Below are 12,939 nucleotides of genomic sequence, written 5' to 3' on the forward strand. Positions count from 1 at the left end.
GGACTGAAGGGTCAGAATAAATAGTGAGTGACTGGAGTGTCCTCTGAAATGTCTTCTAGTTTCCTTGAAGAGGGGGCTGAACAGTGTCAACCTCAGTCCGGTGGGAGAGGAGGGACAACTTTACCAGGCTTCCTCGTGCTGGATACAGCTGCATAGCATTTCTGCAAAACACATAGTTGCCAACAGCAAAAAGGGTGGAGAGGCTTAGGCCTGTGTGTTTAAATGCAAGTCCAGTTGTTGCTTCAGGTCAGAAGTCTTTTGCACGTTCCTTAAAGCTTCAGCTGTCTTATATGTAGATACTCCTCATGTTAGTAGCTACCCGTGGGGTTGTAAGGATTGAAAGTAGGTGTCATAAGTGACAAGTGAAGGATGATTGCCATGTGCCACTGAGTTGGTTCTGACCAATAATGGCCCAATGCACAACAGATTGACACACTGCCCGGCCTCCCGCCAGCCTCACAACTGTGCCTATGCTGAACCCAACGTTGCAGTTGCTGGGTCCATCCATCGCCTCCACTATCTTCCTCTTTTGTGCTGCTCTTGCAAATGACCAAGAATGAAGTCCTTTCCCCAGGGAAAGGATCATTGGTATCAGCACCTCCCTCCCCCAACAGCTGGCTTTGCTTAAGATGCATCTTTGATTGACTTTAAAGCATCAACCTTCCCACTGCTAGCCACAGGCTTAACCATTTGTACCACCCAGGGACTCCACGCCGAGTAAGCAGTTCACATTATAATAGTAGAGTACCAATGATAATTCATAGGATTAGAAGGCCACTCTTTTAAATATGTATGGCTCTCTATAATAATAATACTGCTTTTCTGGTCCACCAAGCTTCGAAGACGACATTCCCACTCAGAGCAGCCAATGCATGGATAGGACTGCAGGGTCAGCCTTACCACAAGCCATGACATCCCCTCACTGACCCACAGTGCTACAGGGGAGACATGGTGCATGAATTGTGCCCAGTCTGAACTCCCCGTCCCCCCCCCCCAACACACACACACACGACATCCTTTCACTGAACCAGAGTGCTACAGGGGAGACGTGCAGGAATTGTGCCCGGTCTGCCCCCCCCCCCCACACACACACCAGGGCGTAACATGAAGGGAGCTCAACAGAGCGGCAAGGAAAGCAAAGCAATAAAGTCCCCAAGGAATCCTGAAGATAGACTTCGGACTCCGGGGACAGGGCTTGATTGGAAAACTTCCATGAGGGTCAGCAGACAGACCTGAACTAGTTATAGGCTCCCCACCCCCTGTCTAGCTATATAAGATAGGCGGGATAAACAATCCCGAGGAGAACACAATGACACTGACAATTCTGGGGGGGCAGGGGAGAGGAGTCAGGAACAAGGGAACAACAAGAGACCTGAAATCGATGATAAGGAGGGCATAGGATACCTGATGGGGTTCGATAAAGTTCAATGTAGCCGAGAGGAAGTACAGAGAGCCAAATGAAGTTAGAACAAGCTAGTGGGGCAAGAAGAACGTAAAAGGAAATAGAGGAAAAACCTAAGAGGCAAAAGACACTTATAGAGGTGTACACATAGGCATGTACATATGTAAATATATTAATACACAATGATGGGAATATAGGCTCTATGTGCATATATTTATAGGTTAAGTATTAAAGTAGCACATGGACATTGGGCCTCTACTCAAGTCCTCTCTCAATACAAGAACACTTTATTCTAATAAGCTGTCAATCTGTGATGCTCACCTTCCCCACACAATCACTGAAGACAAAATGGGCACATAAGCTAATGTGGTGAAGAAAGCTGATGGTGCCTGGCTATCAGAAGTTATAGCGTTTGGGGTCTTAAAGACTTAAAGTTAAACAAGGGCCATCTAGCAGGAAAGCAACAGAGCCCATGTGGAAGAAGCACCCCAGCCTGTGTGATCATGAAGTGTCGATATGATCAAGTATCAGGCATCAGAAGATCCCAAACAAACAACTATTTCAATGCGAATTATTGGGGCGAGGGGTGGGGTAGGGGGCAGCGGTCAGAATGGAGACCCAAAGCCCATCTGTAGACATTTGGACCTCCCTTCACAGAAGGGTCACAAGGAAGGGACGAGCCAGTCAGGGTGCAGCATATCATCAACAAAACACAGATCATTCCTCTACTTCTTTAATGCCCCACCTCCCCACCTCACTATCATGACCCCAGTTCTAGCTTATAAAATCTGGCTAGAGCTTGACACTCAGAATTCAGAACAGAAAAATCCCTCAGGACCAATAATGAGAGTAGCAATACAATGAGGGTAGGAAGAAGGTGTGGGGAGAAGAGGGAGAAAGGGCGAACCAATCACAATGATCAACGTATAACTTACCACCCAGGAGGTACGAACAACAGAAACACGGGTGTAGGAAGACAGTAGATAGTGTGAGATATGAAAATCATAATAATTTATCAAGGGATCACCAGGGTGGGAGGGTGGAAGAGGCAGGGATAAAAGAGGAGCTGATACCAAAACTTCAAGTAGAAAGAAAATGTTTTGAAAATGATGATGGCAACATATGTACAAATGTGCTTGATACAATTGATGCATGGATTGTTATAAGAACTGTAAGAGTTCCTAATAAAATGATTTATTAAAAATTATATTTATATTGCTTAAAATGCCATACATATGCAAAGGGTAACGAGCTCATAGACTCTTTCAGCTTGGTCATCAATGGAAGTCTCAGTGTACTTATAGCAGACTCTTAGCCACTTGCAGAAGTTCTTTCTTCAAATGCAGTTTTAATACTACATTATATCTTTATAAAAGGAGGTATCAGAATGATCCACTTTAACAGTTTTGGTAAAAACTTGAACTGTTTTGGTAGAACTTGAAGAGCTTGAAAAGCTTGAAGAGACATTACCATGCTTGTGAATGTGAAATTATAAATTGTGATTTCGAAAGCCCAGTCTTCTTCAGCCACACAATTAAAAGTATGCACCAACCCAAGATGCATCCCTGTGACAATACCACCAAATGCGATCCTGGCAGCTTCTTCAAATCCTTTTGGAAATAGACAGGGACAATGTCTACACTGCAGCAGAAATCTTAGGCATAAGGAAATCTACAGAGACAACAATTGGATCAATAGAGACAAAGGGATATCACAGGGCAGGCTGACAGGAAACATGGAGCTAACAGCAACAACAACAACAAATCCAAGGAGGGATAAATGACCCGGAATTGATTGCCATGATGGCTGCACAACAATTGTTAAAAACAAACTAATTTTAAAAAGAAAAAGAAATGTTAGGCAATGAATGTGCTCAACTTAGTAAGATACCAAATGAATAGTATTCTCTAAAGTAGAATCATGGCTATGCAATGTGGTCACACACCAAGTGTCTAGGATTATGTTCATGTAGAGGAAGAAACTCAGATGTGTCTTTTTTTGACCAGGGGTAAATATTGTGAGATGACATGATTCAGTGGCTCAGACCACCATGCTGCTCTAGGTAACAAGAAACCAAGAGCTTCTTATGGTGCGGCTGATTCCATGATCTGCAGACAATGAGACCTCAGTGCTCTGGCTCCTGCTGTGTCCGCTGCACACACACCTGCCTTAGTGTCATCTATCTTTATCAGCTAGCCCAGACAATGGCATGAGCCGCTACAGTTCATCTTTCAAGACAATTACGAAGTCTTCCAAATTCCAAAATAAGCAATGGCTCTAGGAAAATCCCTCAACTATTAATAAAACCCGTTTCTTACCCTTTGTTCTTTACACAGGCATTTTTCAAGTGAACGTAGCTGGAAGGAAATATACCCTGGAAGGGAAAACAAAAGGTTATGGTGCTCGCTGTCTGCTACACAGGCTTGGCTTCACACGGCACATGCATAACACGCGGCCGCCTAACAGCAGTGATGCCAAGAATGGGGAAACCACCTCTATCACGCTCCATAGGCTAAGCAGACAGTCGCTTAGGTCTCTCCTTTTAAAACTGTCCTTTGTTTACAAATTTAGAACTGGCCTAAATATAATTGAATAAAAATTAGATTCCAGTATGAAAGACTATTCTTTATAAAATGGAAAATAAAAGTTTTAGCGATTTTCTAGAGAAATTTAATTGAATGAAAATGCTGAGTCCTTATAAGCTAGCCCCCCCCCCTCACCCCCCTTTGGGTGGTTGTTCTTTTTCTCCTCAAAAGAATTATGTTTGTATTCTAAATTATGCACTATGAATTTGCTGCTATAAATTGGAAGACAATAAGTATATTAAGTGTTATAGAAGATCTTTGATAAAAACCCAGTAGCCATTAATCACTATGTTGCCATTCAGAAGGAACAAACATGAAACAAAAGAAGCCATGGGAGCTTTGGAGCCTGTTCTGGTTGGGAAATGACAGGGAAGGAAATTGCTCCTTTGTTCTAAATGGGAGACTGAGAGGAACAACCAAAAAAAGGAGCCTCAGTTTTATTGCCCGTTGAGTGACAATAGCCTCTGAAGGGTTTTTGATGTATAATCAGATGACAAATACAATTAAATATTTAGGAAAACAAATGTCACTTGAATGCTTTATCACCACTGTGGATCCAAGCATAAAATAAAATGGACCACGCAAATTCAGGATAATCAACAGCGATATATACAACTCATTCATTTTTTTTCTTTCACAATTTAAATTTACCTCAGTATGATAGGATTCACAGGAGAGTAATCTTAATTAAAAAGGAAAATCCAGAATTTGAGATTTAATTGTGAAAGAGAGCCAAAGTAGCAGGGAAGGTATAACAGATAGTTTTACTTCAAATATGCTCTAAATGAATAATTAAAATACTAGAGCTATATTTGTGTGTGCCTCACAGACACCCCAAAACAACTTTATGTGAGGGCTATATTATAAGAAATTAATTAGTATTTTCTTTTGTGCTTCGGGCTCACCTAAAACAAGTAAAATGAAAACAATCTGACATAGTTAGATGAGCCAGAAAGAGGACTAAGCCCGCTAAACCCACTGCATTGAGTTCATTCAGATTCACAATGAGCCGAGCTGTACAACTGCTCCCTAGGATTTCCCAGGCTGTAAATCCTACAGGAAGGGCAGCCTCATCCTTCTTCCATGGAGCAGCTGGTGGGTTCAAACAGCTTACCACCCACCCTAATGCATAACTCACGATGTCACCAAGGTTCCCTCATAAGAGCTATAGTTAACAAAAAAGGTTAGCATGAGTTTAGCTTACTTCTATTGTACTTTGAAATCACATAATTTTTATCTACAATCCTAATGGAGCGAGGATTAAAACAAAGTACATGCATATAAAAATATTAGAGAATGTGAATCGAGTAGGTAGGAACAAAAGAGATTATAACCAAGTACAAAATAAAGAAATTGTTCTGGATTTGTTCAAAATCACCAACTAGCCACATGAAAAACTAAAACAAAAATCCTATTTCTTCTGATTATAATTCCTGAGGTTTATACAAATATATAAAGGATAAAGAATCTTAGTGTCTGCCTGGAATTGTAAGAAGAATGCTTTTTATAATTTAGCTTTCCCATATTTCAGATCCTCTAACCTAGAGGGACTCTTAACATGCTGCTACAATAAACCTTTTTCTCCACACCAATATCTTACAAATGACACCACAGAAAACTTAGAGATTAAACACCTCTAATCAATAGCTCTTTTGGAATATGTATTTCTCTTGCCTGGAGTTTAATTTAGCTCTACCAGACACAGACATTTATAAAAATTTTCATTTATATATAATGAGCTTATTAAGGTCTTCCCAGCACACTTTCCAAGAGACCCATAGGATTATCATTTGAACAGGATATTTTACCTATTATCCAAAATCAAGCGAATTTACAAAATTATGAAAATCTCCAACTAAGAGTCCCCACTGTAATCTCAGTTATATCATGAAATAAAGCAAAATAACTAGCTCTCTAAGATCTCATAATTATTGCTATAAGTAATAATCATTACCTTGACATTGGGGTTTTTTAAGGCAAATCCTCTGTACCAGCCTGTGGGGAAACAAGCATTAGCATATTTCAATACAGTATTCAATAAAATATTTTAAAGACTCACAAATCAATTCATTGTTTGCTGATGAAATTTTACCCAATGTATAAATACTTACAAGGTGACATTAATAATGGTAGACTAGTATTCTACTAATTACACTGTTTTAAAAAGAATTGAAACAGAAAAATACTAAAATTACAGAAAGATGCAAAGTACAAACAAAGCCCGTGGAATCGGGCACATCGGGCTGAAATTCTGGGTTTGCCGTTATCAGCTATTTAATGTTAAGCAGGCTACTTGATCTCTGATCGCTTCCTCCTATTTCATAAAAGGCCATGCGAATTCTCAGGATACCTCCAGAAACTGCACAAAATGCAGTCCTTTTCCCAAATTCTGTCTGCTTGACTCCAAAGCCCAGACTCGCGGCCACCAAGTGACGGCACCCACCCAGCAGTCACGGAGTTAATTCACTCATCATCCAGCCCCAGGTCTTCGGCTTGGCTCAGTCTGATGTCCAAAGAGGGGCAAAGCCTGGTCTCCCTGACTCGTAGAAAGACTGAGCACCCTCACATCAGCGCCAAGTCCTAAAAGTGAGCTAGAAAGACTGAGCACCCTCACATCAGCGCCAAGTCCTAAAAGTGAGCTCACCGTGTGCTTCGTCTGCAGAGTGACGGTGACATCCTCTGAGCCGCTCACAGTCAGTTTTCTAGCACTGTCCTTCGGGACAAATAAGCCTTTTTATTCGTAAACCAAATACCGGGTGCCTATATATGACTGTATGTGATTTACATCTGACTGTATATGATTAACACTTATGCCCCCAAACCAAACTCACTGCCATCGAGTCAATTCCAGTCATGGGGCTCCTGCAGCGCAGAGCAGAACTGCCCTGTGGGCTTCGAGACTGAAACCGTGTTTGCGCGAGTAGAAAGCCTCCTCCTTCTCCCTCGGCTTCTCACTTCGTTTCCTTGAAAAGTAGTGTTTGCCACGTTCATGCATTTAAATGTAAAAGGCACACTGCTTATTCTGATAAGAGATTAATTTACCATGAAATAACTGTCTAAGTAAAATTTCAAAAGCCAGCATTTGGGCTTTGGGTTGACATAGCTTGCTTCCCCAGAGTAAGTTTTCTTAAAAGAAGGGTATATTGCAGTGTAACCTGCCAGTACTGTTTCCTAAGGAGTCTAAGGAAATCCATATGAAGTGAGAATTTGAAATTGCTATCTCTCAGAATTTATCATACTCCGTGCAAAATTATACAAGAAAAACACTGATTGACACTTACTCTAACAGCCATTAAATGTTTTGAGACTATGGAACTGCCACGGTTTTGGTGGATTCCTGCCAAAAGGTTTCCGCTTTTAAAAAGGCTCCGCTGATTTCAAGGCCCATCCACGCTCCTCTTCCTATTCCACACAGACTTCATGTTTACCCGGGCCCCACTCGGATACAACTGGACATGACGCAGAGACACTTACTGTATTCTTCAAGGTATCCATTTACAGCAGACAGAAAAAGCATCTATGTAATGCCAAGCTCTAACAGAATGTAATGTTTAAGGGAACACAAATGAAACTATCATGATACAGGAGAATGCGATCATATTATAAATTCCTAATTAGAAAAACCTTTTAAGAAGACGGACATTTTGGAAAATGCTAATCGGACCTGAAAATCTAGTCATTTGGTTAATCAGGTAAGATGAGATTTTTAAGACCTGGACACACTGGAGACTTTAATGGACTTAATGAGACATAGACGGAGAAATTCGAAACTCATCATGAAAGTTCATATAAGATATTTCACTCACACAAAATTCCCAAGGATACACTTTTACTTTATCGTCTAAATTTTCTTGGGGGAAAATTACCGGGTCCTTTTGACTAGTGTTTCCTGGGATGGGAGCTAATATCTCTCATGGTATTAACTACCCAATTTCTGGTAAGCCATTTCTTCTCTGGACTTCTGTTTCTTTCTCTGTAAAAGAAAAAGCTGCTCAGGAGTTAGCTCCTATCCTCCCTTAAAATTTAGGGGGAAGGGGTGATGGTGTGTGTGTGTGGGGGGGGGGTGACATTCAAGTTTAGCACTGAGTCTGAAACTCCCACAGATGCAGTAACCCTCAGGTATTCAGAAGACCGCAGTTGCCTTCTCGACCGGTATCTACAGCATATGAAGAAACAACCCAAGGGAAAAACACACTCAGCGAAGGACACTTTCCCCCAAGTCAAACAGTGACCAGGCAAGGACCGAGTTTTGTCAGCATGGTTCTCTGTGACAACTGGAAAAATGAATGGAGGGGTGGGCAGAACGTGGGGCCATTGTGAACGATTCAGAGTCGGGCAGATTGTGCAGACAAGCTCACACAATGACCACTGGTCTACTTACCATCGCATTTCTCCAGGATCTGGACGGTGTCTCCAATTTCCAAAGACAGGCCATATGGGACGGTGCCCCGAAAACTGGCAATCACTGTAAGAAATGAAATAGAACACATGAAGACAGTCACACCAGCCACTGAGCTCTAAGAAATGCCACTGACTAGGGGATGTGGGAAGGGGAGGACTGAACTGGGAGAGCAAATACACTCTGTATACCAGAAAGTAGTCTTCCCTTGGCAACTACAACATTTAGTGGAGATTCGTGGGAAAAGGTACAGTGAATCTCGTAATGCTTGGGTCATAAAAGAGGCACAAATGGAGAGGTAATGCCAGCAGGTTCCCTGGGTGGCACAAATGGTTAAGCGCTTGACTCCGAACCCAAATGAGAGAGTGATAGCTCACACATAACCGGGCCGCCCAGGAGACAGGGCTGGCAATCTGCTTCCGAGAGTGCGCAGCCCTGAAAACACGATGGGCTATCCCCACGTGGAGTGGTCAGGAGGTTGTCCTGAGTCACAGTGCAATTGCGGGCAAGAAGCAACACAACAACAAATGTACCTCGACTTGCAGCGAGAGAACCACTCCCAGAGTCAAAACACTCACTGCAGTCCAGGCAGTTCTGACTGAGAGCGACTCTCTGAGACAGTGGAACCAAACTGGGTGGTTTTGAACTACTGACTCTACAGGTGGCAGCTCAACTCCTAACCCACCACGCTGTTGTCAGGGCTCCTACAGAAACAGTACTTCCTATTAAATATGTGTGCTGCAATTGGTATCAAACACTTTGACTACATGATTTTTAAAAGCCCAGAATTTTGGAAGCAGATTTTATAACACCGCTTTTTATAATTTCATAATACCATGTATGAGTGGTGTTTCTGGAAGTGAGGTTTAGAGACAATTCAAATCCCAAAGGTAAATTATGGCTCCTGTTGAAAATGTATTTTAAAAGCTTGGAGGAACCTATAAATCTGTCAAAAAACAAAATATGCTGATAAAGAATGGGCTTTTAGAGAGGCCCAAAAGCCCTCTGGTGACCTGAAAACAAAATTACACTAGAGATCAAACAGAGGCCAGAAAACATAACCCAAAGTGCATCACAGGGAAGAAGGTAACTACACAGTAACCTGTTTAAAAATGTCGAGATACACTAATTAGTGACGTCATTTTTCTAGCTATAACCATAAATATCATATGACCTCATACTGATGCGCTAGAAGATTCTTGCTTGAAAAGTAATCAAGAGTCTATATATCTTGAAAGATTACTTCATACAGCTCTCAGAGACTTCATCTAATAATGGATCACTATGTGAACAGACAAATTTATTATCCTTTTACAAACATTTCCAAGTCAGCTTGTATCCGCAATGAGCTTTCTTCTGTCTCAGGATCTTTCAGCACCAGGTACTGTTGATATCCCCAGGCAGATCCACATTCAGCTCAGACATCTCAGAGAACACTTTCACACTCACAAAGGTTGCTGCCCCCTCTTCTCCTTCATCAGTTGCCTGAACACAAGTTCAGACTCCAGCCGCTCCTTCCTGCCTTCGTCCTTCTCATCCAACCTTCCCCATCGCCTGCTGCCCTTCTCCCACAGCGCACCAGTGGCTTCGCAGAGACCACATTCACATTCCCTTTCAAGTGTCCTCTGTGTCTCTGGAATCTCCTACTGGTTCTCTCCCATCACCCCCTCCCCATCACTAGATTGTCCTTGTCAGTCCACCTTTCAAAATGTTGGTGTTGCCCAGGGTTCTATATACTCAGGAAGGTCAAGTAGAAAGGTCAGGCTGTATGACTGAGTCTAAGAAGTGAGTTTGAGCCCTTATTTTACTGGGTATGAACTGTGTGACTCAAGCTAAGACACAAAGATTTCAGAATTTTCATGCTCTCATTGGTCAAATGCATATCATAATCAAGAGATTATAAAAGTCAGGGAAAAAGTTAATCCTTAACCTTGTCCTTTGCATATTTATTCTCCATAGTTAAAGAAGTGTTCTATATTGTGTTGAGTAACAGCACAGCCCATAGACTGTAAGAGCGAGAAACCCAGGGGTCATCAATACAGCCTCTCTTCCACATACGAACTCTATCACCACAGCGCGATGATCCTATGTCCTCACCATCTGGAAGCCATCGTCTTCTCACACTCTCCACTCCCCCCACCATGCAAGTCTCCAGATCACCCGTGTCTGGTCTTCCATGGCAGCTTTCTAATAGGTCTAGCTCAGGCTGTCACCACTACTTCCCCCACAACATGCAGGATTTTTTCAAAAACACACTCATCTGATGATGCCATCCTCCTGGGTCTACCAAACATCTGAGAATAACTCGGAGACCCTAAATATCACAACAGTGACCTGTAAGTGTCTGCTCTTCTCGCTGGCGTCACCCTGTCCTCAAACCCTGTTCTAAGCACTCCAGCCCAATGACCTCTCAGTACCTTCCTTGCTATCTTCTTCACTCACAGAGGGATGTGCCTGTGATTTTACTCCGGCATGGAAAACACTTCCTTCCCTTCCTTGCCAAGAGAAGTCATATTTATCCTGCAGATATGGTTCAGGGATCACTTCAAGGGACTCTCCCTTCAAGTTTCTCCCCAAGACATATACTCCTGGCATCATATACCATTCATGTGCACCACTTATTTATTTCTTTTAATTTTTACTAATGCCTCTCAGCAGCATTCCAGGAAGTTAAGTTCCAGGAAGATAAGGACTGTGTTGGTTTGACCGAGATGCCTGGCACAATGCATGGGCTCAATAAACAATCACCGAGTGAGTGAAAGAGGACACGACGAGTACTGTTAAGTGCTCTAGTCTTGAACAGTTTGCTTGGTGATTGGCAAGACTATTTTAAGACAGCCCTCAAAATTCTAAGAACTAAATGACATTGCCCATGACTAAACTCATTCTCTTTCACACAGGCTGTTTAAACCAGTGATGACAGCTTACCTGCTTCATAACCTCATACCATCTCATTTCCTGTCCACTCACTCTGTGCGGCTGAATTCAGATGAGTGTCCTCTTTTGCTATCTAGTGTCTGATGACTATTAAAAGCAATGAAGTGCGTTCTCCAGTCTCACAGGGCTTCAGGTGTCAACCCATTGAACAAAGAAACTGGGAGAAGGGAACGGAAATGCCCTGCTAGGTTGAAATTCTGAGAGTCTGTAAGAAGGCTTCCAACGTGGCAATTACAGGGTCCAATAAAATCCCCAAACCAGTTGCCTTTGAGTTGATCCCGACTCATGGCAACCCCATATGTTCCCAGAACAAAACCATATTTCACCGAGTGTGACCTATGGCAGCAGCTGTGACCTCTTGGCAGCAGACTTCCCAGCCTTTCTTCACCCAGGGGTGCCTCTGGGTGAGTCATTTTAACTGCCAATTATTTAAGCAGCGCAATACAAACTAAAAAACCTGGCTGCCAAACTGGCCAAGCTTGGGTTCAGTCACTGCCTGCAATCAAATGAGTGAACATCTGTCTCCAGTTGCAAGAGCCATCTGATAAAACAGAAAGAGTAGACCACTTTCAAGCACGTCAAACGAGTCCTGCCCTGCCTTTCCAGCTCACCCTCCGTCCTCGTCTCTCCACATACTGCCCTATGCCCAGTTGAGCCCAAACTCATGTGGCCCTCAGTGACTTTACACATATGATTCCCTTTGTGGGGGCTGCCTTCTCCACTCCTTCTACACAGGGAACTGCAAAGCAGTCTTGGGTTTCAGGCTTCGCTTAAAGGTTAGCCTTTTAGAGGATTCCTGAACCCCACACTCTTTCTTCTCTCTCCAATTCTTGGACTCATATAGAACCAATGACTCCTTCATCTGGCCTCCAAGGGCACTTTGGCCACACAGACAGAGAGCAAGTCATCCCAATAGAGTACAGCACTTTATTTGTCTGTGATTTTCTATTTGAGAACATGAACCATTTCTGAGTCATCTCTTAAGATTTAGCATGAGTATTTGAAAGCATGGACAGAGAGTAAATTTTTTTTAAAAAAAACAACCCCAAAGCAGTTGAATGAATAAATGAAGGCACTGGGAAAGGATGACTCAAGTTTTAGTGGAAGCAGAGACTGTAACTCATGCACACCTGAGCAGTCAACCATTAGCCTCGTGCACATATGAATAGACAAGCAACATTGTCAGGATGCTGTTCGAGGCATAACGATGGTCTCTACCCTCTAAACGCCAGGCCACGCTCCACCTTTGCACTGTACAAAAATTCCATCTTGCTGGGTCTGGAACTCAGTAACAGCTGGGCAAATGGCATAGGTCAGGAGGATATCTAGCCTTCAAATTATGCAAGAGAAAGTTGAGACAGGAAGGAGGTTCTAGTCAAAAGTGAAAATATCTTTAAAACATGATTTGGCTGCTGTGTCAAAGTCAGTGCCTGCGGTACCCATGGCAGACACCGGCCCAAAAGACTGCCACGGAGACACTGTAACTCATGGGCCCTGGTCCTCTCTGCGGAGGCTCAGGGATAAAGTTTGTTACAGGCATGAAAAAACAAACAAACAAACATGATTTGCTCCTGTTACTGAGAGGTGTGTCATCATAAATGAAGGAAAACTGGTAT

General features: G+C 42.7%; 1 protein-coding gene and 1 non-coding gene across 4 annotated transcripts in view; one reads left to right on the forward strand and one right to left on the reverse strand.

The window, feature by feature from the left end:
* DOCK4 (dedicator of cytokinesis 4) overlaps positions 1-12,939 on the reverse strand; it is a 481,793-nt gene that overhangs the window by 259,722 nt on the left and 209,132 nt on the right. For all 3 annotated transcript variants that reach the window (XM_075558568.1, XM_075558567.1, XM_075558566.1), the window contains exons 2-4: positions 8,369-8,452; positions 5,942-5,982; positions 3,721-3,776 (exon numbers count right to left, since the gene is read on the reverse strand). In XM_075558568.1, coding sequence (XP_075414683.1) covers positions 3,721-3,776; positions 5,942-5,982; positions 8,369-8,452 — 181 coding nt within the window. The remainder of the gene's footprint in view (positions 1-3,720; positions 3,777-5,941; positions 5,983-8,368; positions 8,453-12,939) is intronic.
* On the forward strand, positions 12,731-12,865 carry LOC142457572 (small nucleolar RNA SNORA5). The gene has a single exon (XR_012786283.1). It is a non-coding gene; the product is annotated as a small nucleolar RNA SNORA5 (small nucleolar RNA).

This window comes from Tenrec ecaudatus, chromosome 9 (assembly GCF_050624435.1).
Source record: "Tenrec ecaudatus isolate mTenEca1 chromosome 9, mTenEca1.hap1, whole genome shotgun sequence".
Taxonomy (NCBI): Eukaryota; Metazoa; Chordata; class Mammalia; order Afrosoricida; family Tenrecidae; genus Tenrec; species Tenrec ecaudatus.